At 38.8% G+C, this 26,707-nt stretch overlaps 2 protein-coding genes across 3 annotated transcripts in view; both read right to left on the bottom strand.

The window, feature by feature from the left end:
- Positions 1–6,642: 6,642 nt before the first annotated feature.
- On the bottom strand, positions 6,643–8,540 carry uts1 (urotensin 1). The gene is made up of 2 exons (XM_051645060.1): positions 8,498–8,540; positions 6,643–7,620 (listed from the first exon to the last, which is right to left on the bottom strand). Exon 2 carries the CDS (start codon positions 7,596–7,598, stop codon positions 7,143–7,145), a length of 456 nt encoding a protein of 151 aa, XP_051501020.1. The 5' UTR covers positions 7,599–7,620; positions 8,498–8,540; the 3' UTR covers positions 6,643–7,142.
- A 2,952-nt stretch (positions 8,541–11,492) lies between these two features.
- LOC127410244 (protein Mpv17) overlaps positions 11,493–26,707 on the bottom strand; it is a 50,619-nt gene continuing 35,404 nt past the window's right edge. The window contains exons 6-8 of one of the 2 annotated variants that reach the window (XM_051645405.1): positions 16,933–16,965; positions 16,760–16,812; positions 11,493–12,103 (exon numbers count right to left, since the gene is read on the bottom strand). In XM_051645405.1, coding sequence (XP_051501365.1) covers positions 12,031–12,103; positions 16,760–16,812; positions 16,933–16,965 — 159 coding nt within the window. In that variant the 3' untranslated portion in view covers positions 11,493–12,030. The remainder of the gene's footprint in view (positions 12,104–16,759; positions 16,813–16,932; positions 16,966–26,707) is intronic. The other variant, XM_051645406.1, reaches the window with a different exon arrangement.

Raw genomic sequence — 26,707 nt, 5'->3', positions numbered from 1 at the left:
TAAGCGAATCATCTTAAGGTGACAGTGGTATGAAAAGTGCCACATTACAAAGTTTCACTAGCATCAGAATAGTAGTATTCAAAACAGATTAAAGTGCAACAAGTAATTTTTTTTTTTTGTTTGTTTGTTTTTTTTAAGTGACTGGTTAAGTGCTTTTATTTTTAGCCGTTTTTTGAAGACAGAAAGTGAGTCAGCTTCACGGATGGAGTTGGGAAGGTCATTCCACCAATGTGGTATGATGAAGCCGAAAGTCCGGGATAGTGTTTTGGAGGCTCTTTGTGTTGGTACAACAAGGTGACATTCCTTAGCCGACCACAGGCTTCTAGTGGGTGCATAGCTCTGCAGAAATGATTTTAGGTATGCTGGAGCAGACCCAGTGACTGTTCTGAATGCCAGCATCAGAGCCTTGAATTTGATACGTGCATCAACCGGCAGCCAGTGGAGAGAGACAAGGAGTGGTGTAAAATGTGCTCTCTTTGGTTCATTAAAGACTAGACGTGCTGCTGCATTCTGGATCATTTGCAGGGGTCTCATTGCATATGCAGGGATGCCTGCAATGAGAGCGTTACAGTAGTCCAGTCTAGTTATGACAAGTGACTGAACAAGAAGTTGTGTGGCATGTTCATAGAGGAAGGGTCTTATCTTCCTGATATTGAGTGTAAATCTACGTACATGATCTTGCGGTCTTTGAGATGTGGTCTGTGAAATTTAGTTTGTTATCTATAGTTACCCCTAGATTTCTGACCGTTTTGAAAGGAGTTACTGTAGTTGCACCCAGCTGCACGGTGATGTTGTGTTCAACAGCAGGGTTGGCTGGAAAGACAAGGAGTTCTGTCTTAGCTGGGTTAAGTTGCAGGTGGTGTTCCTTCATCCAGGCCGAGATGTTTGCCAGGCAGGCAGAGATTCGAGCAGTCACTGTGGTGTCGTTGGGCTGGAAATACAAGTAGAGTTGCGTGTCATCAGTGTAGCAGTGGTAAGAGAAACCATGTGCCTGAATGATGGGTCCCAGTTATGTTGTGTATATAGAGAAGAGAAGTGGCCCAAGCATTGAACCCTGAGGTACCCCAGTAAGTAGCTGATGTGGCTTGGACACCTCACATCTCCAGGCTGCCTTGAAGGACCTGCCTGAGAGATAGGAATTAAACCAGTCATGCACAGTTCCTGTGATGCCCAGCGAAGAGAAATTATTAATGTCCTGACTATACAGTGTGATCAGTTTAATGCCACTTTTGTGAATAAAAGTACCAATTTCTTTCCACAAGAGCAAAATCTGGACATTATTCCAAACTTTTGGCCGCAAGTGTATAATTCATACATTAAAACTTTAGATCAAAATGTTTTAAAGATAACAAGAAACAAGTCCAAACTTTTGACGGGAAGTGTAGCGTTTACCCAAAGGTATTTCCTGTGTTTTTAAGAGGTGGGTGTCCTGTCCTGCAGGGGTATCCCCACCTTTGCATGCTTTCTCTAAATAACCATTCCTCCCACTTCACTTTAAAGGTCAGAAACCACCATTAATCAAGACAGCGGGGCTGGGACAGCTTGTAGGTACCTCTAATGTCCTCTGCTGATCTAATAGGACTGGATGTCTATAGAGTAAAACCAGTATTAAAAACAGGGGTAAATTGCAGTGGCAGGTACTCAGAATCCTTTATGGTAGCTCCCCCTCCTCTTTCGATGATGCATCCGCCCCCACATGCATTTGAGCCTTGAGTTTACTTCCTCCCATTATTTAATAACCGTTTGGTCTCTATATGCCATTGGTTAGGATATATGGCAGTGAGGATATATATGACAGGATTCATGTGCTCACAAATGCTGACCTTGTCACTTGTGCTGTCAGTCCACTGATGAATTCATGGAGTGAAATAGAGAGAGAGAGAGAGAGAGAGAGAGAGAGAGAGAGAGAGAGAGAGAGAGAGAGAGAGAGAGAGAGAGAGAGAGAGTGTTGTGGAAAAAGAGCATTCAGTTTGGGTATGTGCACAACAACTTCACACATGAAGTGTGTCCACTCCAAATGAGGATGGATCTTATTTTGAGGACGTGGTGCGTCACAAGCTGACGTACTGTACCAGCCTTCACGTAATTTAAAGCTGTAATTCTTTCTTGAATAAGCAGATTTTTCAGGATGTCAGAAGCAGTATAGAGACAATATGCTGGATGGATTGTTTAACATTTACTTGAGCTTAAAGGGATATCTAAAAAAAAAAAAAATTTCTTTCATTTACTCATCCTCATGTTGTTCCAAACTCTTTCTTTCTACACTAAAGGAGAGATTTATCAGAATGTATGAGCTGCTCACTTCCATCCACTGAAAGTGGATGGGGACCAGGCCAGCGTCAGAAATTAACTTGTCCAATAAGGGGCAATAATTGACCCCTGGATTTTATTTTCATGGGCATATTTACATTTATGAGGGCATTTTTTCTAAACATATACGGTACTTTGTCATCCTTTTATTCAATTGTATCCGTTTGTTAACATAAGTTCTCAATCTGAATAATTACATTGAAAATATATTACCTCCTACACGTAAGATTAAAGGAATATTCCAGGTTCAATACAAGTCAAGCTTAATCAACAGAATTTGTGGCATAATATTGATTACCACAAAAAAATCATTTTGCTTTGTCCCTCCTTTTCCTAAAAAAAAAAAAATGAGGTTACAGTGAGGCACTTACAATGGAAGTGAACGAGGTACATTTTTGGTGAGTTTAAAGGCAGAAATGTGAAGTTTGTAATTTTATAAAAGCACTTACATTAATTCTTCTGGTAAAACTTGTTTATTATTTGAGCTGTAACGTTTTATTTCAAAATGTCATTTTTACGGTAATTTTATATGGTCATGGCACAAAGTTGTAAAATTGGCTATAACTTAGAAAATGTTAGTAATCAGTTTTATAACACAGAACTCATGTTAACACGCATATTGTTTGTCTTGTGGCTATACTTTTGAAACATTTGAGTATTTTAACATTTACAGATGAGCCCCATTCACTTCCATTGTAAGTACCTCACTGAAACACAGATTTTTTCTTTGTTTAATCTTTCAAAAAAAGGACAGACAAGTCAAAATGTATTTTTGTGGTAAACAACATTAATGCTACAAATGCCGTTGATTGAGCTTAACTTGTATTGAACCCAGAATATTTATTTGAATCAACATCAAATTACATTTTTTGTGATAATATGTATAACTAGGCTTAGAAAAGAATATTAAGCACTATATCAGATGTTATAAATGAAAACAGAGAAATTAATTATGGGGGCATTTTCTGCCACCACATTCTGAATTTCAGAGGCAATTTTGTCACTTTTGGTGACATGTTTCCCCCCGAACCCCCCTTCATTTCTGATCCTGGACCAGACACACAAAAGCAAAGTAGTCCTTATGACTCATGCATTTTATTCAGCCATATGATAATTTTAAGCTATATGATAGTTTTGCTTGATGAACAGACTGAAATTAAAGTTGTTATTCACTTAGAATCTTGCCTTGAAAATCTTGGTTGGCAACCATGGTCCCCATTCACTGTCATTGTATGGAAAAGAGCAGCTTGGACATTTTGCTCTCAATCACTCCTTTTGTGTTTTACAGAAGAAAGTCTTAAGTGTTGACATGAGATTGAATAAATAAAGACTTTTCTTTTTTTGGGTGAACTACTTTCATACAGTATATCATTTAGAGTTTCACTTCTTTTATGTTTTGCATGTGTCAATAGATAAAAACGTGCAGTTTTACGTTTATGTAACGGCCAGTACTGCACAATGACACTTCCTCAAAACAATGTGTTGGACTCATAGCATTTTCATGCCAATGCAAGGCACACACTGTCCTCTCCCACTTGCCCCATTTACATTGCTAACTTAAAATAGACATAATGCAACTGGAAGATTATAGAAGTTTTTTTCAGGCTATTTCTAGTGCTGAATTAAGAAAGACTTTATGGAGGTTTTCTTTTAATCCCTTGAACATGACAAGAGCTTCTTTCATGTGTCATTTTGTGGTTCTAAGACTTAGTGAGCTATGGTTCAATGTCTATACAGTTTTATACAGTTTAATAGGATAAATTAAGAGGGATTTATGTCCTCTCAGCTTCCTACATCCTGGATGTGTAAAATTGTGGTTTAACTGTGCACAAAATCTACATAGGTTGGCAATATGCTGATTAAATGTGTGAGACAACCCTTAATGATGATGTTTTTGGTCATTTTGTTTAATGTTACATCATAAAATTTTAGCAGAGCTAATACCACTGTAAATGAACTTGATCAGCACGAGCTGTGTAATAGATCATATTAAACCAGAAAACATTTGTGGTTTGTTTGAGATGTGCTAATACATTTTTGTTTATTTTAAGTAATCTGTGCATTGAAATGTTCCTTGAATGCTTTGCTGCTGTTGAATGATCTGTTTACGACAGATATATGTTGTGTAAATCTGATGTTTATTGTAAATTGGTATATGTTTCACCACTGTCATGACTGCTGTGTTGCTTGGAACTGCACCCAAGACTTTCACCCACTGTTGCACTTGTGTATATGGTTGAGTGACAATAAAGGGATTTGATTTGATTTGATTTGATTTGATATAAAGACTGATAATTCTTAATAATTGGGTTCTCAGATTAATTGAAGTTAAAATTGCAAATTTCATTATACCTAGATCAACTATTTGTATCATGCAAAAAAATATTCAATCTTGAGCTGGGAGCTTTTTTAGTGCGGATACTGTAATAGTCCATTGGTTCATTATATGTAAAGTTTTTAAAAAACAAAAACAAACCATTTACAGTACCGATTTTCCACTTTTTTGTTTTGTTGTGTTTTTGTCATGTCCATACCTGCTTTTCATAAACCTGTTTCTTCTGTGATCATTACCACTTTTAATTGGTGATAATGAGGTTTCCGTGTGTGCAGTTACTTGTAAAAGGCATATAGTCTCATTTATTCCTGCAGATTCATGTTTTAAAATACAAAGTCATGTTTATGCATTTAGGTGCAATATAATATGTAATTTACATAATGATAAGCAATATACAATATACAACATACCTCAAACACTTTGTAATATTGTCCAACATTTTCACAAAACGTGGGTATAAGCCTTTTGTGTGAAGTGCTACACATCAGTTTCACACCTTTGGTGAGAAAAAAAGCATACTTTTGCACTTGATATACAGTGAGCAACTTGCTGTATGTGGTAAGGTCATGGCAGAGATAAAAACTGGCATAATTACGAAAGTATCGCATGTTAAAAGATCATTCCATAGTACCCATTGGCAATTAGAGGGTGCAACCAAACCAGCTTATTTTTTTTCTGGGGGGGGGGGGGACTACATTTGTCACACCACCTTTAAGTGGTCTTCCTTTACTTATTAGCATGCGTTGCTCTGCTTGCAATTAGAAAAACGCTGATTTACAAGAGGATAGTCAGCAATAACAATGCAAACCCTACTGTATTGAGTGGTAAATGTATACTGATTAGTAATACTAGAGTGATCAGACTGTTTTTTTTTTTCATTAAACCATTCAAACTATTGGCAATCATAACAATAACTGAGTGGCAAACAATTGTAAACACTAAAAGGGTGTTTGTAAATTACAACTGTAGACTGATTCATTTAGTTCACTCTGCCTATGGCGATTGATTATTCGCCATGGGCAGAGTTGAGTAGAGGTCCACTCTAATGGAAGTTCTGTCTTGGCTCTTGCATGTGGTTCCTTGAAATGGTCCAGAGGTGGTGGAGACAGCTGCAGGTCACCAGAAGCTCTTCAGATGCCACTCTTAAAAATAAAGGTTCCAGTTACAACCTACTGCGACCCCACGTACACATGGGTGGACGTTGTGTTTTGGCTTTGCTATATGCAACGCATAATTTAAATTCATCCGACCGATCTCAGCTCAGAAGACTCTGGGCTGTCAGTAAATGGTTAAACTTTCAACGTACGGAGTCGTGACAAAACAACATGGCGCTGCTCACAGCGGAGTTTGTCTTTGGGGGAAACACCAACAAAACTACATCTGGTAAAAAACCTAATTACGTTTTTACATTGAAACTTTTTTTGTCAAAACATTAGAGTCTCTAGTTTCATCCGATATGTCATTTTTAAAATTTGAGCAATTTATCGCAAAACGCTAAGCTGCTAAACACAATGTACACTTATGTGTACATTAGCACGTTTTTTCCTTAGAAATGCTATATTTACTGTGCATTATCATATTGAGAATCAACGGGTTCATCCAAAAGCTGAAAAATGGTGCTTTCAGATGCTTTATATGGAGTTAGGATAAAAATAATGTGCATTTCGAATTGTTCTGAGACCAGTGTAGAGAGACAGCACATCGGAGGTTAAGTCATTCACTAAGTAGGGAGCAAGGGAGCATCCAATAACTTTCCTATGCTAAGTGCAATCACTCCTAAAATCTGCAGATGATGTTTGAACCACTCGACATGTTTGGCAGACATGGGACAATGGTAATCAGTACATAGATTCAGAATTTGTAATGTATAATTTTATTTTAACATGGTTGGCAGTGATTGGATGATGCTGGCCATTACTTTGAATGAGAATTAATTTAAGCTAATTTCTGATGTAATGTCTGTAATGTCTCAAAAACATGAATAACCAACACTCCTGGAAACATAAACAAATTTTTAATGAAAAATCAGACTTTCTATAGCTTGGTATTATTTAAAATTTCGCAACTGAGTCCCGCTGTCCATACATGTTGCCATCAATTTTTAGGATAACTGTTTGCTCTAGATTTTATTTTTTTATTTTTTGCATGTTTATGAGATGCTACTAATTAAAAATCAAAAAGGGGAATGGGAAATGCACACATCAGTCATGCTCTGGTCTCAGGAGGTTAATGTTTAGATCTCAAACTCAGGAACCCCATGTCCCATACAATGGTTCTTGTGGACTCTTTGCTGAACACTAGGTGCTGCAAAGAACAATTGAGGAACCTTTATTTTTAAGAGTGTAAGTCGAGCAGAAGAAGGCTTTTACCTGGCATCGGTAAGTGTCGTATGCTTTAGCGAGAGTTTAAAAAAGAAAGCAAGAATTGGGATTTTGAAAGTGCATTGAGCTTGTTCTTTCCTCGTCGTTTGAAACCATTGGTCTTCATTGTACTTCAACTACTTCCCAACCTCATCTAGATATTTGCGGTTCAGTCCCGCCTGTTCTCTTTGATTCTCGATCCGTGCCATTTCGATCATGTTTCTCAGAAGGTGGAAAGTGAGATCTATGGAGATCGGAGGATCGTCGTTCCTTTTGGAAAACTCTAGGAGCTCCTCCAAGCTGTTGTCCTCGTCCGGAGAGCGCACCTTTATTGCGGGAAAGTGCGTGAAATGCAAAACACCGGCTTTCTGCGGTCCGAGATTTCTTTGCAAATACTGTAGGATCTTCTCACCCACGAGGTCGCTGGACATGGCGTGGTCTCCAGCCCGGTTTAAGAGCACATCGTCGAGTTGATTGGTGCTGTACCCGTGTCCGTCTAGGATGCTCAGATCACGGGGTCGACAGATACTCAGCGGGATGTGAGTGGTCAGTAACACTGAAGTTATGAGCAGGACCAAAGAGACAGGCTTCATACTGGACACACCCGTTCGGTTCCTGAGGGAAAACACCAAGGTGTATTTCTAAAGCAGCTCATATTCGAATCAAATTTAACGTTTCATTTATAAAAAGAAAATATTTTCTAAATCTTTTTTAGTAAAAAATAAAATAATTATATATATATATATATATATATATATATATATATATATACACACACACAAATAAAAATACAAAAATAATAAAAATATTAAAGTAGAAATATAATTACAATTTAAAAAATTTATTATAAAATATATTATAATATCATTTTAAATATATAGAATTACACAAATAATAAATATAAATAAAATGAATTAATATCAAAATATTGTATAATGTTATTAAATATTATAAAAAGTATAATATTCTTAAAGACACACACACACACACACACACACACACACACACACATATATATATATATATATATTTGCAAACATTGAAGAATCAGCCAATACAGTGGTAGTTACCCGACAAACGGGCTAAATAATAATAAAAAAAGTTTGAATCTAAACTCGTTTATAAAAAGCAAATAGCCTAATGCGCAAATTTTTGAATAAAAGCAAAATACAAACGCGATCATGGGTCCACGGTTTAATAACTATGATAAATTAGTAGCTTGCCCATACAGTTGACTTCTAGAAGTTTTTTGATAAAAAAAAAATAAAAATAAAAAAAATAAATAAAAAATAACTAGGCAGATGTAGCTACATATTTAACCTACTCTTACAGATAATAAATAATAACCTTAAAGAAATAATCAACTGAATTGCAATAAAGAAAACCCTGCACAATATGCTATAAACAGTATAAAATATCTATTATACTCAAATCAAACCAGCTTGAATTGTCTCAGCCAAGAAGTTAAAGCAAGTCATACAAAGTAACTTACTCGCTCGTCTTCTGTTGCTTCAAAAGTACCTGTAAAAGAAGAGTGTTTGCAGCCAGAGATTGGAGTGGAGCGCCTCCAGCTGAATGGTTATATACATCCAAGATAGCTCCATTGACGTCAGTCGAGGTGCATAAACTGCTTGTAAATGAGGCAGTTCTGAAGTCAAAGGAAGAGTGGAAGAAAGGTGGCGTAGATCCTAAGACAAGGTGAGACTCAAGGTGCTGGTCGATTTCCTTGTCTCTGCTATAAGTTTTCAATCAAATAATGCAAACTCGATACAATTCCAAAGTCATAAACTTAGTGTCAAATGAAGGAAATAGGCTACGTATGACTAAAGCTGTAACAGACATGTGATCAGCGGTTGGTGTTATTGGTCTTTCGTTGTCAGACACTCATTTTTGTCATGTGCCTTAATAGAGCTGAGTAGTTGCGGTCGTGATAGATTTCTGCATGGTCGGGCATTTCTGTTCAGGAGGAGAGCAGAAGCGCGCGACGGGGATACGCACGCGGATTGTGTCTCTGTCCAAGGTTCTGAAATTCTTCAAGACGCAGCTAGATCTTATTGGCTCATTCATTCAATTACACGAGGAAAAGTTTGTTTCTGTGTGCATATTTCTGCTTATTTTGGACAGTGAGAGTCCATTTATTATTTGAGATTTGATGACACTTTGCAGTGTCCATGAATACTATATACTGTATATACGGTATGTAAACATACACACAGCATCCTATACTAATTCATAACAATAATAGGTATCGCACGTGTTTTTCATACTGCAACATGGCTGTGTGGTTTTTCATTAGGTACATAAAGTTATGCTTTGAAATCTAAATTATTTAGATGCAAAATAGAAACGGATATTCCACATTTTATCTATTGTATTAGAGTGCAATGTTATAAACCTTAAGCGACCCATTGCAATAACAATCTGTTTAGACTCAATTAATATAGAGGCCAAATCCCCAGCATCAGGATATAACATTTGAGAACCTTACTTTATGGGACACTATAAAAGTACAGATTGGTAAATGGTAATACTGCCTTTTTTAATAACTACTGTAACTATTATAATTACTGCATGTAATAATAACTAACATGTTTTAGAGAGGTGCAGAGAAAACAGCCAGATGCTGAGATTGCGTACTGTTGTTTGTACAGATGAACGTGGTACCTTCAGGCGTTTGGAAATTGCTCCCAATGATGAACCAGACATGTGGAGGTCCACATTGAGGTACAGGGCAAGAAAAAGTATGTGAACTCTTTGGAATTAGCTAGTTTTTTTAATTAATTGGTCATAAAATGTGATCTCATCTTCACAAGTAGAGACAATCACATTATATTAAAATTATAATCTTTTAAGATCTTATCTTTTATTGAACACATCCCAGTAAACATTCACAGTGCTGGAAAAAGTAAGAGAACACTTGGATTTAATAACTGGTCAATCCTCCTTTGCCAGCAACCTCAACCAAATGTTTCCAGTAGCTGTGGATTAGACCTGCACAATGTACAGAAGGAATTTTGGAACATTCTTCCTTAGAACTGCTTCAGCTCAGTAATATTCTTAGGATGTCTGTTGTGAACTTTTTATGCCATACATAGTGCTGCGTGTTCTTCCCAAACAATTCAACCTGTTTCATCAGTCCACAGAACATTTTCCCAGTAGCGTTGTGGAGTGTCAATGTGGTCTTTGGCAAACTATAGGCGCTCAGCAATGTTTTTTTTGGAAAGCAGCAGCTTCCTTTGTGGTTTCCTGCCATGCACACCATGCCTTTTTAATGTTTTCCATATAGTAGACTCATGAACAGAGATGTTAACAAGTTCCAATGATTTCTTTTAAGTCTTTAACTGTCACTCTCAGGTTCTTTTTTTTTTTTTACCTCATTGAGTATTCTGCAGTGTGCCCTTTGAGTATCTTGGCTGGATGGCCACTTCTAGTGAGAGTATCCACAGTACTAAATCATCTCCATTTATAGACAGTCTGTCTAACTGTGGACAGACGCATATCTAAGCTCTTTGAGACAACTCTGTAATCCTTCCCAGCTTTATGCAATGCAACAATTCTTGATTGTAGATCTTCTGAGATATTTTTTTGCAAGGCATGGTCCACGTCAGAAGATGCTTCTAGTGAATAGCAAACTCAAAATGTTTGAGTGCTTTTTATTTGTCAAAGTAGCTCTAACCCACACCTCCAATCTTGTTCTATTAATTGGATGCCAGGTTTGCCAACTCCTGACTCTAATTAGCATTTGTTGACATCATTAGCCTAGGGGTTCACATACATTTTCCAGCCTACACTGTGAATGTTTAAATTATGTATTCATTAAGTACATTAAGAATGTGTTTGTTCATTACTGTAACTTAGATTTTCAAATCAGATTTTAAGACAAATTAATACATAAATGCAAGTAACTCCAAAGGGTTCACATACTTTTTCTTGCCACTGTATTTGTATATGCCGTACACTGTTAAGGTAAATCTCTAGCCCTTTATTCATGGCTGTACCTACCTGATAAATGTAAAGAGACAAATAATAATAAGTGATTGGATGTTTGCTTTTTAAAGGGCTTATTAATGGCATCTGCTGGAAAGATTGCAGATACACTGTAGTTATCCAGACAGCTTTGTTCACTCAAAAGCTGATTTGCAGGCTGAAGCTGTGAATTGCAGTCAAGCTGAAGAACAGCTGCCCAAAATCCCATTAGCAACAAAGAACAGGGTCTGGTAGTTCTACATGGTGATGATAAACTATAAATTTAGACCAAGTTTTCCCAAGATTTTTTTAAAATGTAGACCATCATCTAGAATACCAATTTCACTGGAGTTCATGATGTAAAGACAAGTTAACTGTGGGTTAACAAAATTCAAACACTGAAACATATCCCATATGTTACGCATTTGCTATTTTATCTTAATCTGTGCTACACTTTACCCAGATTAAAATATTACATTACCCAGAAATAAATATTCCAGATAGATTCGGGGTACATAATGTTTAGAAAGCATGTTCTGTGAACTGTAAAATAGCAGTGTATTAACACTTAGGTAATGAGCCTGTTATAGACAATGCCCTATTACAAAACGTCACATGTGCATGAATCACATTTTTTTTTTAACTAAATCACTGTGAACACAAAACAAAGAAAAAAATACGCTCAAAATGATGTCACATACTGTAGCATAAACAGGCCTGTTCTTATTACCTGAGGGAACTGGTCATTAAAAAAATAAAAACAACCAGCAAAACAGCAAAAAAGACAGTGGACATAATTCATCATCAAAATATATTGATTAAATACAGACATATACATTTTTTTTTTACAGAATTTAGAATGACAAAATATTAGAATAGTTAATTCAGCAGGTTAATAGAATATTAGTCTAAATTAAATGGTCATCTTTGGCCTTTGCAAACTGTACACACTGTATCACTGGATGAGTCTGTTACTATATTTATTTGAAGATAAAAAAACTACAATAGAGCAGTATGTTCCCGTGTGAGGTAGAAGTAGATTTGGAACTTTGGAACATCTCATAACATCTTGTTGGCTTTCCAGGAGAGGTAAGAATTCCAAGCAACAGCCACAATCTGAACAACAGCCAACCTGCAAAACATTAATGTCATGACTATTGATCATAACCATTTTTTTAATTGTTATTTGACTAAAACTCTTGCCAAGGAACACGATGGATGGATGGATGGATGGATGGATAGATGGATGGACAGACGGACGAATTAGATGAATGGGATCAGATGGACAGACAGATAGATCGATAGATAGACAGACAGACAGATTGATAGACAGACAAATAAAAGGGATGGAACTAGATTACATGAATGGGATCAGAACGACAGACAGATCGATAGATAGACAGACAAATAAAAGGGATGGAACTAGATTACATGAATGGGATCAGAAAGACAGACAGACAGATACAGTTGAAGTCAGAAGTTTACATACACTTAGGTTGAAGTGTGTAGACAACCACAAAATATGGTAAAAGATGATCCCCTCGTTTCTTTCCTTTCCCCATCAATAAAAAACAGCGTCTCCGAATGAGCCGTTCAGGTTTGCAGCCCCTTATGACATCAAAAGGGAAAAGGTACCGCCCACAGCTGGCGAAGAGATCCTCCCGAGTAGCTAAGATCCACCCTCATTAAAACCTGAGCGAGCAGCGCACAGTCCGCCATATTTATCTCCTTGCTAGAACCGCTTGTGCTAACTCGAGAATGTCCCAGTTACGAGGTAAACACACCAAATGTTCTGTTGTTGGCTGCAAGAGTGAACACAAGAGTCTTCATGTACTCCCGGCATCTGAGCCACTGAAGACCCAGTGGATTTGTTTTATTTTTGATGGCAATGTGCCCACAACAATAGGAAAATCCTTATATGTTTGTGCAAACCATTTTAAGTCGGACTGCTTCATCAACGAGGGTCAGTACAAGGCTGCATTTGCTTCCAAGCTAAGGATCAAGGATGGATCGATACCAACTCTCCGTGACCCAACTTCAGATTTGCAAGTCTTAAGTTTCGCACTATACTTTTTAATGTTTGCAATTTGGCTTTCTGAATTTGCTTGTTTGCACGTTGCGCGAAAAACGCTTGTGAAAAATTGTGCTTTGTGTAACGTAGCAAATCTGAAGGCATCGTTTCAGTTTCCACATGAGCACCTGTACCACAATAAAAAAATGAGTGTTATACTAAATGTATCATGCCACTATATTGCGCGTAGTGAATGTCATTACAATACTTAGTGTGTGTTGCTTATTGAAGTAGTACTACTCCCTACAATGGAAAGTGGAGAAAGCTAAAGATGGCGTTAGACACCGAGCAACACATCATCCGTGACTTCTGCCAGAGTCTCTCATTGTTCAGGGTCCGACTCAGGTTCAAACGTGTGGTTGAACGCCAGTGTTTTCAGTAGCAGCCATATTGGTTCTCCTGCATTGTTGTTGCCAGGGTATCCATGGCACCAACTGTGAAATATGACAGTATTTCTGTCAGAAATTGTAAAATATTGGCATTGATTTTGAAATATTGGCATTGATTTTGAAAATATGACTGATCATGCAAAAAAACTGTCTTTTATTTAAGGATAGTGATCATATGAAGCCATTTATTATCACATAGTTGTTTGGCTCCTTTTTAAATCATAATGATAACAGAAAATCACCCAAATAACCCTGATCAAAAGTTTACATACCCTTGAATGTTTGGCCTTGTTACAGACACAAAAGGTGACACACACAGGTTTAAATGGCAATTAAATGTTAATTTCCCACACCTGTGGCTTTTTAAATTGCGATTAGTGTCTGTGTATAAATAGTCAATGAGTTTGTTCTCACGTGGATGCACTGAGCAGGCTAGATACTGAGTCATGGGGAGCAGAAAAGAACTGTCAAAAGAAGGTAATGGAACTTTATAAAGATGGAAAAGGATATAAAAATATATTCGAGATACAAAGAAAAACCCACAGGTAACCTCAGGAGAAATACAGGCTGCTTTGGAAGAAGATGGTGTGGTTGTTTCAAGGAGCACAATACTTGTTGACCCCTCTCCAAACATACCGCTTATTGTTGTGACCTTAAAGCTCTATTTTGGTCTCGTCACTTCAAATTATAGTGTGCCAGAAGCTGTGAGGTGTGTCAAGGTGTTGTCGGGCATATTGTAACCGGGCTTTTTTGTGGCACTGGCTTCTTTCTGGCAACTCGACCATGTAGCTCATTTTTGTTCAAGTATCGTCGTATTGTGCTCCTTGAAACAGCCACACCGTCTTTTCCCAGAGCAGCCTGTATTTCTCCTGAGGTTACCTTTGGGTTTTTTTTTGTATCCCGAACAATTCTTCTGGCAGTTGTGGCTGAAATCTTTCTTGGTCTACCTGACCTTCGCTTGGTATCAAGAGATCCCCGAATTTTCCACTTCTTAATAAGTGATTGAACAGTACTGACTGGCATTTTCAAGGCTTTGGATATATTTTTATATCCTTTTCCATCTTTGCAAAGTTCCATTACCTTGTTACGCAGGTCTTTTGACAGTTCTTTTCTGCTCCCCATGACACAGTATCTAGCCTGCTCAGTGCATCCATGTGAGAGCTAACAAACTCATTGACTATTTATACACAGACACTAATTGCAATTTAAAAAGCCACAGGTGTGGGAAATTAACCTTTAATTGCCATTTAAACCTGTGTGTGTCACCTTGTGTGTCTGTAACAAGGCCAAACATTCAAGGGTATGTAAACTTTTGATCAGGGCCATTTGGGTAATTTCTGATACCATTATGCTTTAAAAAGGAGCCAAACAACTATGTGATAATAAATGGCTTCATATGATCACTATCCTTAAATAAAAGACAGTTTTTTGCATGATCAGTCATATTTTCAAAATCAATGACAAAATTTCACAATTTCTGCCAGGATATGCAAACATTTGAGCACAACTGTATATCCACAGTAAAACGAGTCCTATATCGACATAACCTGAAAGGATGCACAGCAAGGAAGAAGCCACTGCTCCAAAACCACCATAAAAAAGCCAGACTACAGTTTGCAAGTGCACATGGTGAAAAAGATTTTACTTTTTGGAGAAATGTCCTCTGGTCTGCTGAAACAGAAATTGAACTGTTTGGCCATAACGTTATGTTTAGAGGAAAAAGGGTGAGGCTTGCAAGTCGAAGAACACCATCCCAACTGTGAAGCATGGGGGTGGCAGCATGATGTTGTGGGGGTGCTTTGTTGCAGGAGGGACTGGTGCACTTCACAAAATAGATGGCATCATGAGGAAGGAAAATTATGTGGATATATTGAAGCAAAATCTCAAGACATCAGCCAGGAAGTTAAAGCTCAGTCACAAATGGGTCTTCCAAATGGACAATTACACCAAGCATACTTCCAAAGTTGTGGCAAAATAGCTTAAGGACAACAAAGTCAAGGTATTGGAGTGGCCATCACAAAGCCCTGACCTCAATCTGATGGACAGAACTGAAAAAGCATGTGCGAGCAAGGAGGCCTACAAACCTGACTCAGTTACACCAGTTCTGTCTGGAGGAATGGGCCATAATTCCAGCAATTTATCTTGAGAAGCTTGTGGAAGACTACCCAAAATGTTTGACCCAAGTTAAACAATTTGAAGGCAATGCTACCAAATACTAACAAAGTGTATGTAAACTTCTGACCCACTGGGAATGGGATGAAAGAAATAAAAGCTCAAATAAATCACTCTCTCTACTATTATTCTGACATTTCACATTCTTAAAATAAAGTAGTGATCCTAACTGACATAAGACAGGGCATGTTTTTTTTACAATTAAATGTCAGGAATTGTGAAAAACTGAGTTTAAATGTATTTGGCTAAGGTGTATGTAAACGATAGATAGACAGACAGACAGAATGGATGTAAATTGATTATATGAATGGGATTAGACAGACAGACAGACAGACAGACTGATAGACAGACAGACAGAATGGATGGAACTAGATTAAATGGATGGGATTAGACAGACAGACAGATAGATATATAGATAAAATGGATGGAACTAGATTAGATGAATGGGATTAGACAGACAGACAGATTGATAGACTGACAGACACAGACACAGACAGACAGGATGGATGACAGATGGATGACAGATGGATGGATTAGATGAATGGGATCAGAAAGACAGATTGATTGATAGACAGACAGACAGGTAGAATGGATGGAACTAGATTACATGAATGGGATTAGACAGACAGACAGATAGATATATAGATAAAATGGATGGAACTAGATTAGATGAATGGGATTAGAAAGACAGACAGACAGATAGATAAAATGGATGGAACTAGATTACATGAATGGGATTAGACAGACAGACAGATAGACAGACAGACAGACAGACAAAATGGATGGATTGATGGAACTAGATTAGATGAATGGGATTGGTTGGATGGATAGATGAATGAATAGACTATCTCATATAGCAGTTGATCCCAAAGCAGAAATGCAAGGGCCAAAAAGTAGTAACATCAAAGAAATAACTTTTTTTTAAAGAAATTCCAAAGAGTCCAAAAGAAAAATGAATGCCTAATTAAAACTATTCAAAAGTTTCTTGGCTTCAATCCCTTTCATGTCTCTTTTTAATGCTGTAGTGCTAGACAGCGTTTCATAAAAACATCCTGTTCGTACTTTTCCCAGTGATGTCCTTAAATCTCCTTGCCATGTTGGATTAAAGCCCTCTGGAATGGACTTTTATAAAAAAAAAAAAAAAGCAGAGCTTTACCTGTGATGGAGAGGAATGAAATAGAAGTTGGCTATCTGCACCGGTGGCCAAAGCTGGAGAAATAAAGAGAGTACGAGATATTGGATTAAACGGAACATTACTGATGGATTGTATTTTTACAAAATGAGTAAAAACATTATAGGTAATGCCATGTTTACCAGGACAAAACTTACATAGTAATTGGAGATCAAGGCATCCGTGTAGTCCTATTGGGATAAGGAAAAATTTAGAAGGGTAACTATCTGATCTGACAAATAGATTAAGGCATGTATCAATATCAAGTATTTATTTATTAATTTTTTTGCCATTAACAATTTTTATTGATTCCAAAATTAAAATGAACAGAGACAACACATGAAAACATGGAATCAACTTTTATCCATATATGTCCACATATCCATATAATAAAAGAGGAGAACTTCAATGGGGAGAGACTGTAGTAAGTAGTTGAATTTTGGAATACAATTCATTTTAATAACATTAAGCTTCCCAATCATAGATAAATGTAATGAAGCCCACCTGCCCACATCGAAAACCTTTTTATTAAGGGGTCAAAATGAACTCAGACAAATTCGCTGGGAATAAAATGCCCAAATACTTAATGCCCTGTTTGGGCCACTGGAAGACGCCCGGCTGGAAAGCCGTTACTGGGCAGTACGCTGTCAGAGCCAAAGCTTCGGATTTAGACCAATTGACTCTGTATCCCGAAAATTTAGAAAAAGGAATTGATAATTCTGTGGAGGCAAGGCATAGATCTAGTAGGGTCAGAGACGAATAATAAAATATCATCTGCATAATGTAAAAGCTTTTGTTCCACACCTCCCTCCATCACTCCTGGAAAATCATCTTCCCTTCTTATCGCGGCTGCTAATGGTTCCAGGGGAAAGAGGTCAACCCTGCCGGGTGCCCCTATCCAGAGTAAAATATTCTGAAATTAATCCATTTGTTTGTACCACTGCTACAGGGTGTCTATAAAGTAACTTAATCCATCCAATAAAAGTATTTCCAAACCCATATATTTCCAAAATCTTAAAAAGATAATCGCATTCTACCATATCAATGCCTTTTTGGCATCAAGTGAGATGGCAGCAACCGGAGTCTGATCATTCGTCACTGACCACATGATATTAATGAGACGCCTAATGTTGTCAGAAGAGCTGCAGCCCCTAATAAACCCCACTTGATCTATATGTATAAGAGATGTCATAACTTTACTTAATCAGTTAGCCAGAATTTGACAACATTTTTACATCTAGCTGGATCAGGGAAATTGGACGGTAACTTTAACACTCGCTTGGATCTTTGTCCTTTTTAAGAATCAGACTGATTCGGGCTTGTGTCATGGTTGGCGGAAGCTTCCCATTCTTTAATGATTCCATATAAACTTCTAACAAAAGTGGAGCCAATTCTGTAGCATAAGATCTAGAAAATTCAGCGGCAAAGCCATCTGGCCCCTTGCCTACAGGCAAGGCATTAATTACCTTGCCAAGCTCCTCCAAGGTTATCTCAGAATCAAGCGAATTTTTTTGCTCAGTCATCAGTCATAATCCTAAGTATTAAACTTTGGTATAAAACTCATTCTGCATGTTTTTGCTATGGACAGTTCTTCTATCTATTTAGTCTCAATTGCTTCTGTCTCTACATGTAATCCCAGTCTGACTCTATGTCCATGCCATCTGTTACAGGGCTCCCTGTTCTTCTATTCTATTCTATTTGCAAAAGGAATGTTTGGGAGTCTAAAATGTTTATTTTCTGTTGACACACTAAAGCTGAAGGTATAAATAGCAATCTTAAGACAAATGATTTTGAGAAACATCTTATGTGCCTAAGACTTTTGCACAGTACTGTACTTTTACACTGAAGGAGGTACCCAAGCTCTTTCTTCAGAAAACTTAGAAATCTAGTTTATTTGTATAATTTAACTAATAGAATTTAAGTGTATTAAATACTACTTTCATTCCTGTATTAGTCCTCATAATTCGAAGCATCTGACATCCAGACACAAAAGGGATCGACATCTGTCCATTCATGCTTTCATTATGTCAAGACTAATGCCTATGTTACTTGACCCAGCTGGAGGGGTGGTAACCCTTAAAGCGCTTCACAAGGTAACAGCTCCACACCTCCACACCTCAACCCCACTGCAAAAACAGCAAGTCAAAACCTTCCTTTCCCTTCTGCCATATAAAAACTAAGTCATCTGGAACACCAGGGCCCTTTCCTTGCCGATGCCATCTTTTGAAAGGTCAGCTTAGTGAGATTGACTGTGTAAAAGAAGCTCGTATTAAAAACTTGGGCTTTTTTGTAGTTTGTTCTCTTTCCTTTAACAGTTTCTAATTAAGAATGAACAAGGCATCGGCCACCTGGGGTGAAACCACCGCAGGACTGACACGTCACTATATTATTTCCCTCGAGTTTGACGTCACAGGAATTTAGCCCCTCAGGAACAGAACGTTTCATTTTTGGATGGTTTTGAACATAAGACACACAACACAACAGGGACGCTAATATAACAGAAATGATCCTAGTCTTTAGAAGTCTGCTACATCAAAGATCATGTCGCTTTGGATAAAAGCATCTGCTAAATGACTAAATGTAAATGTAAAAGACCATCAAAATCCTGAATGTCCTGGAAAATGGCCACAGATAGAAAGCTGAAAGCAATTGTTTAAGGGATAGTTCACACAAAAATGTAAATTCTGTCATCATTTACTCACCCTCATGTTGTTCAAAACCATTATGACTTCCTTTCTTCTGTGGAAAACACATGGAGATGTTAGGCAGGATGTTAGCTTCAGTTACGCTTATCTTCTTTCCATTTAATGCAAGTGATTGGTGACTGAGGCAAACATTTTTCCTTATATCTCCTTCAGTGTTCCACTGAATGAAGAAAGCCATGCAGGTTTGGAACAACAGGAGTAAATAGCCACATTTCCACTATTTAACCAAATGAGGGCATGCTAATGCATTCCAGGGCCAGTTGTGTTCCCACTGTCACTTCCGGGGCTTCATCGTGCCTCCTTGGGGCTTTCTCGAGGCCAATGGCAAAAGGCTAATGGCCTTTGTCCCACTGATTACCCTTGGGCCAAACAAGGCCATCTGGGGATTGAGGCAGGTTCAATGTCAAAGGCGGAGTTTCGCCGAACTTCCCAGATAGATTGGAAGTGATATAAAATCTTTAACATTAGAACATATTAGTACTGCCCATTATGTATTTTTGCCTGTGTTCACTGATGGTTAAAAAAAAACCCTGATTCAGGATGAACAGGTGCAGCATTTTATGTCCCAGAATTTAAAATTGGAAACTAAGGGAGGTTAATGGATGGGACATCAGTGTACAATGCAGAGTTAGTCGCTATTCAGATGGCACTTGGTTGAGTTGAGGAAGTGTTGACAGATAAGGTTGTAATCTGCTCGGATTCAATGGCATCCCTCTTAAACCTTCAAACATTTCAATCATGTCGAAGTGATATCTTGACAGAAATATTGGTTATTTTATATAGATTAAGGCAGATTGGATATCTGGTACACTTTATGTGGGTGCCAGCACATGTGGCGGTACAAGGAAACAAAAAAGCAGATAAAATGGCCAAGGAAGCACTTAAACTGGATAACATAAAAGTAACAGTCAATTTAAGCATGGAGAAGGAAAGCATTTGATTCAAGAAGCTTGCTAAAATAAATGGCAGAAGTATTGGGATACATGTCAGAAATTTCCATAAAATACAAAGTAATGTAAGACTAAGTAAAATCAATCATAACTTAAATAGAGAGGATCATATTATATTCACAAGATTAAGAATGGGTCATACTAAACTTAATGCAACACTTTACATCATGGGCTAACACAACACAGGTCTATGTGAAACATGTCAGTTAATGGAAACTGTGGAACATGTTTTAATTAAGAGTACCAAGTATGAACAGGAAAAAATAGTATAAGAGAACTACAAGCTTAAGGATGCACAGAATTCACTTTATTCAATATCTTAAATATCAGATTAGAAACTGGCAGTATAATAAAAGTGATAATAAGATCCTTGAGAAACAATTGTCTGAAATATAGAATATAAGAAATCTTCTTTTTTCTATCTTCGTCACACTCCAGCACAGTAGGTGGCAGTAGGCACCTTTTTAGTTGGTTTGCAATCTGCCATAAAATTCACAGAAGAAGAAGAACTTCCCAGATTGTGTATCCAGCACACAACAGTACAGGTTTGAAGAAAAAAATAAATAAATAAATGCGGGCACAGTACAAATCTGTTAAAACGACCATTGGACAAAGCGGTGCCCAAAGAAATTACTTTCCATGGTTCAGTGAACTTTCTTAGAAGGTGTGCTGGGACATCGTGCCGCTGTTAATGGAGAGACCATTCGGGACACCATGGCAGTTACAGACGGTGAGTTGTCAAAGCTAACTTATCGTGCTGTTTACATTCGATCTAAACTTGATATTCTAGATAACTAGCTTCCATCTTGCTTGTGAAATGGGCGGGGGGTGTGACGTTGGCATCGCAGCGGCATCATTTTTTCCCACATCCGTATTCCAGCAACTCCCGCTATTGATGTAATTAGACATCAAGTTATTGGATGAAAGCTGTCTATACGTCACCAGTTTGATGATGCCTTCTGATTGGACGGTTATCTTATCCACCTTCAGGATAAGGCATTAGAGTGATTCTAACTTCTGACACTTTACTATTCTGACAGTAGTAAAACTATTTGTGTGTTTTCTTTTTATTAATAGTAAATGGCTGAATAAATGTACTGGTAAAAAATATTTAGTTATATGTGACATCACTTTGTCCTGAACAATAATGAGTGATATGAATGAGAATTTTGTATGACAACCCGATTTTGCCTGGCTCGCACATCTATGGTTTCACTGTATGCCAAATATAAGAATATAAAATATCAAGGTAACTTTCACTTCCCATGAGAGAATATGTATTTTTTGTAATTAACTATTTCAGACTTTTTTTATGAATGCTGTGGAAAAGAAATACATTATTACGTAGAGATGGAATGTGAAGAAATTCAGTTCCTTTACGACTCAGTACACTTGACATTGCGCTGAGTCACTGAGCTGATGCAATGGGGAGTGTCCTTCTATACGACCTAATTGAAACCTTTCTACAATAACAGCAATTCTAAAATTGGCTATGGTGTTAAAGCCCTGAACTTTTAGGCATGAAGCTGTCCGGTATAAAAGTGGGTGCGTAAACACCATTCCTCAGAGTTTTCTTCCTTCAAGACAGCGATTTATCTCTCATCTAGAAGCCTTCTACTACATCGCCATTGACATACACGAGTCAGCGGGTGGGCACGGCAACGAGAAGACTCTCTGCTCCCCTGCATGGTTCCGGCGAACATCTACTCCGCCTCGCCGCTTGATGCTTCGCTGGTAAATGGGCTGCTTCAGCATCCTGATTCCCCGCATCACTTCGGCAGGAGTTTTGTATACATATAAGCTGTTGTGATGTTGTATGTGTATATACAGTTGAAGTCAGAAGTTTACATACACTTAGGTTTAAGTAATTAAAACTCATTTTTTAACCACTCCACAGAATTCATATTAGCAAACTATAGTTTTGGCAAGTCGTTTAGGATATCTAATTTGTGCATGACACATGTAATATTTCCAACAATTATTTACAGACAGATTGTTCACTTTTAACTGACTATATCACAATTCCAGTGGGTCAGAAGTTTACGTACACTAAGTTAACTGTGCCTTTAAGCAGCTTGGAATATTCTAGAAAATGATGTCAAGTTTTTAGGCAATTAGCCAATTAGCTTCTGATAAGCTAATTGGCTAACTGGAGTCAATTGGAAGTGTACCTGTGGATGTATTTTAAGGCCTACCTTCAAACTCAGTGCCTCTTTGCTTGAAATCATGGGAAAATCAAAAGAAATCAGCCAAGACCTCAGAAAAAAAATTGTGGACCTCCACGTTTGGTTCATCCTTGGGAAACACCTGAATGTATCACATTCATCTGTAAAAACAAAAGTACGCAAATATAAACACCATGGAACCATGCAGCCATCATACCGCTCAGGAAGGAGACGCATTCTGTCTCCTAGAGATGAACGTAGTTTGGTGCAAAAAGTGCAAATCAATCCCAGAACAACAGCAAAGGACCTTATGAAGGTGCTGGAGGAAACAGGTAGACAAGTATCTATATCCACAGTAAAACGAGTCCTATATTGACATAACCTGAAAGGCTGCACAGCAAGGAAGAAGCCACTGCTCCAAAACCGCCATAAAAAAGCCAGACTACAGTTTGCAAGTGCATGTGGGGTCAAAAATCTGCAGAAATGTCCTCTGGTCAGATGAAACAAAAATGTAACTGTTTGGCCATAATGACCATCGTTATGTTTTGAGGAAAAAGGTGAGGCTTGCAAGCCGAAGAACACCATCCCAACCGTGAAGCATGGGGGTGGCAGCATCATCAGCATCACCGACATCAGCCAGGAAGTTAAAGCTCAGTCACAAATGGGTCTTCCAAATGGACAATGATCCTAAGCATACCTTCAAAGTTTTGGCAAAATGGCTTAAGGACAACAAAGTCAAGGTATTGGAGTGGCCATCACAAAGCCCTGACTTCAATCTAATAGAAAATTTCTGGGCAGAACTGAAAAAGCGTGTGCGAGCAAGGAGGCCTACAAACCTGACTCAGTTACACCAGTTCTGTCTGGAGGAATGGGCCAGAATTCCAGCAACGTATTGTGAGAAGCTTGTGGAAGGCTACCCAAAATGTGTGTATATATATATAACTACAACAGCCGCTTACGTGTTCGCGTCTTATGCGAGGGACACATCCCGTCGTCAGATCAGCATGAGAGCTGCATTCACTGTCTGGGCTATGCCCATGCAGAGACAGCTCTCATAGAGACAGACTGCCCTCACTGTGAAGGCATGAGTCTCAAGACGCTTCCCTCGCGAATCACCCTTGTTCTAAGTGACGATTCAGCCTCCCGCGCCCTCCCACCCGCCTCTTCTGTGAATCCCGAGGGATCACACGTTCGGTGGTTCTGTCGCTGGGGATGACGTTATGTCTCTCGCTGCATCTGGCGAGTGGTCAGTGGAGGACGTTGCCACCCCTTCCCCCAGCGAGGGCGAGGAGTGTGCATGCACCACTAACAAAGAGATGCTTCGCGTCTTTTCAAGGGCGGTCGAAGACCTCGAGTGGTCTCCTCCAGAGAAACCTGAAAAATCTCACCTTGACGAATGGTTCTTGCAGTACGGATGCCGTCAAGCGACTGCATTCCGTAGATCTGCCACATTCTTCCCAGAAGTTAATAACAAATTGAAAAATCCTAGCGCGCACCCTATTCAGCTCGCTCTCACAGTGATTAAAGTGGACCACGGGGAAGACAAATGTTATGCCCAACTACCCCCTGAGGCGGTAGCGGCACATCCGTGGAAATAACGCTCCGTACATCTTTCCATGCCATGTTGACTGATGTCCACACTGGGTGGAAAGCACACTCAGCGATGGGCCAAGCAGATTCAGCACTCCACGCGATGGCGCTGCTCCAAGTTTTCCAAGCTAAGCTCCTCAAGCAAATGGACGAGCAAAGCTACGATCCAGAGACGTTCAAAAAGCTCAGCACCGCTATGGACTTAGCGCTGCGAGCCACGAAATTCACTGCTTCTGACACACAATGCTGTTCCCCTCTTCCCCACTGCTGTTTGTCGGGAAAGGAATATTGTTGTACGAGATGTTGTTCAATATGTTGTTTCTGTGTCTCACAATTCAATCACATCAGAATCAGAATCAGCTTTATTGCCAAGTATGCTTACACATACAAAGAATTTTTCTTGGTGACAGGAGCTTCCAGTGTACAACAATACAAAAACAATAAAAAAACAGCAGCAAGACATAGATAATAATAAAAATTAAAAAATAATTATACACATACGTACAGACACACACATACATACATACACACATACACATGGGTAGTGCAAATCTAATACAATCTGTTATGTACAGTGTAAATACAAATCTGTTATGTACAGTGCAAATGTTTTTTTTTTTTTTTTCAGAGGAATGAAATGGCGGAAGAGGTTGGATGTGTTGGATAAATATAAGAAAGACTAAACTGCGTATTGCACATAGTTATTGCTCAATGGGGCAATTTAACTGCAATAAAAAAAAAATTAAAAAAAAGGAGTACAGTGCTAGTTGCACATGCACGAGACGCTCACACTTTTTCAATAAAGAGGAGTGGTGGTGGAGTAGTGGACTAAAGCACTGAACTGGTAAGCAAAAGGTTGTTGGTTCAATCCTCACAGGCACCACCACTGTGTCCTTGAGCAAGGCACTTAACTCCAGGTTGCTCCAGTAATTGTCCCTGTAATAAGGGTACTGTAAGTCGCTTTGGATAAAAGTGTCTGCCAAATGCATAAATGTAAAAAAATGTAAATGTAGATCTTTCCCACTTCAAAGTGCACACATTACGCACATCCACTTCCCAATGATGAGCGGAGCATTATATCATACAATGAACAAACCAAATTGCCCTCTGTCCCATTACATGTACATGTGGCGAGCCCTTACAGGCATTTCCAACTGCTGTTGGCCGCTCCATTTCAACGGTGTTCTATCTTCCACGGTTCCGTCCAAAGACGCGCCGGTGTTACGAGCCAAAATACACAATTTCCTCATTAGCGTGCCAGACTGGGTGTTTATAACAATCGAGCACAGTCATACGATTCAGTTTGTACGACAGTCACCTCACTTCACCGGCACTTTGCAATCTGGGGTCCGACCACAGGATGTGCCGGTGTTGCGTGCAGAGATTCACAGTCTCCTCGCAAAAAAAAACGCGAGAAACTGCTCTAGACTGCGACACACACAGTGGGATTTAAAGCCGTTATTTCCTCATTCTGGAGAAGGACGGCGGGCTTCGGCCCATTCTAGTTATGAGACACTTGAATTGCGCACTCTCGACACGCCCATTCAAAATGTTAACTCAGAAACAGATTTTATCACACATCCATCCTTGGGACTGGTTTGCATCAATAGACCTGAAGGACGCATACTTCATGTATCAATTGCACCACGTTATAGGCAGCTTCGCGTTCGAGGGAACTGTGTATCAATTTAAAGTCCTTCATTTCAGTCTGTCTCTGGCTCCCCACACATTCACGAAATGTATTGATGTGGCGCACACCCCATTGAAAATGAACGGTGTGCTTGTTTTGAATTACCTCAGCGATTAGTTATTACTAGCCAATAAGAGGCACTACTGAGCGAACACAGAGACTTGCTGCTTTGCCATATGGAAAATCTGGTCTAATGTCATCTGGACGAAAAGCACACTTTTCCCCAGCCAGTAAATCTCTTTTAGGAGTTCGTCTCGACTCCGAGAGCATGCGTGCGGACCTCACGAACGAGCACGTACAAACCATTATTTGGTGTCTGTCTCAGTTCAAACTGGAAAAACGTTACCACTGAAGTCATTTTAGAGAATGCCGGGTTTTATGGCGGCAGCATCCTCCGTCATTTTGTTAGGACTGTTACACGAGACCTCTCCATTACTGACTCAAGCGATGTCCCACATTGCACCTGGAGCCTCGGGCGCATGTGCATCGCGGTGACTCGCAGCTGTCTGGCTGCTCTAGCACCATGGACAGTGCCGGACTTCTACCAAGAGGGTGTTATGCTGGGTAAAATTTTCAGAAGGAAAGTGCTGACCACAGATGCATCTAACACAGGTTCAACACAATTTTACAGGCAAGAACACAATCCACGAGACGTCTTTACGCATTGAAATGGAATGTGTTCACTAATTGGTGCTTTTCACACGACAAAGACCCAGGGAACTGCCCCATACCTGAAATTCGTACATTTCTTTAAGAGTGATAGAACGCAGGGCTCACTCCATCAATGCTCAAAGTTTATGTGCCGACTATATCTGCATATCACACACCTGAAG

Source organism: Myxocyprinus asiaticus, chromosome 19, assembly GCF_019703515.2.
Source record: "Myxocyprinus asiaticus isolate MX2 ecotype Aquarium Trade chromosome 19, UBuf_Myxa_2, whole genome shotgun sequence".
Lineage (NCBI taxonomy): Eukaryota > Metazoa > Chordata > Actinopteri > Cypriniformes > Catostomidae > Myxocyprinus > Myxocyprinus asiaticus.
This window is presented reverse-complemented; position numbering and strand designations above follow the sequence as displayed.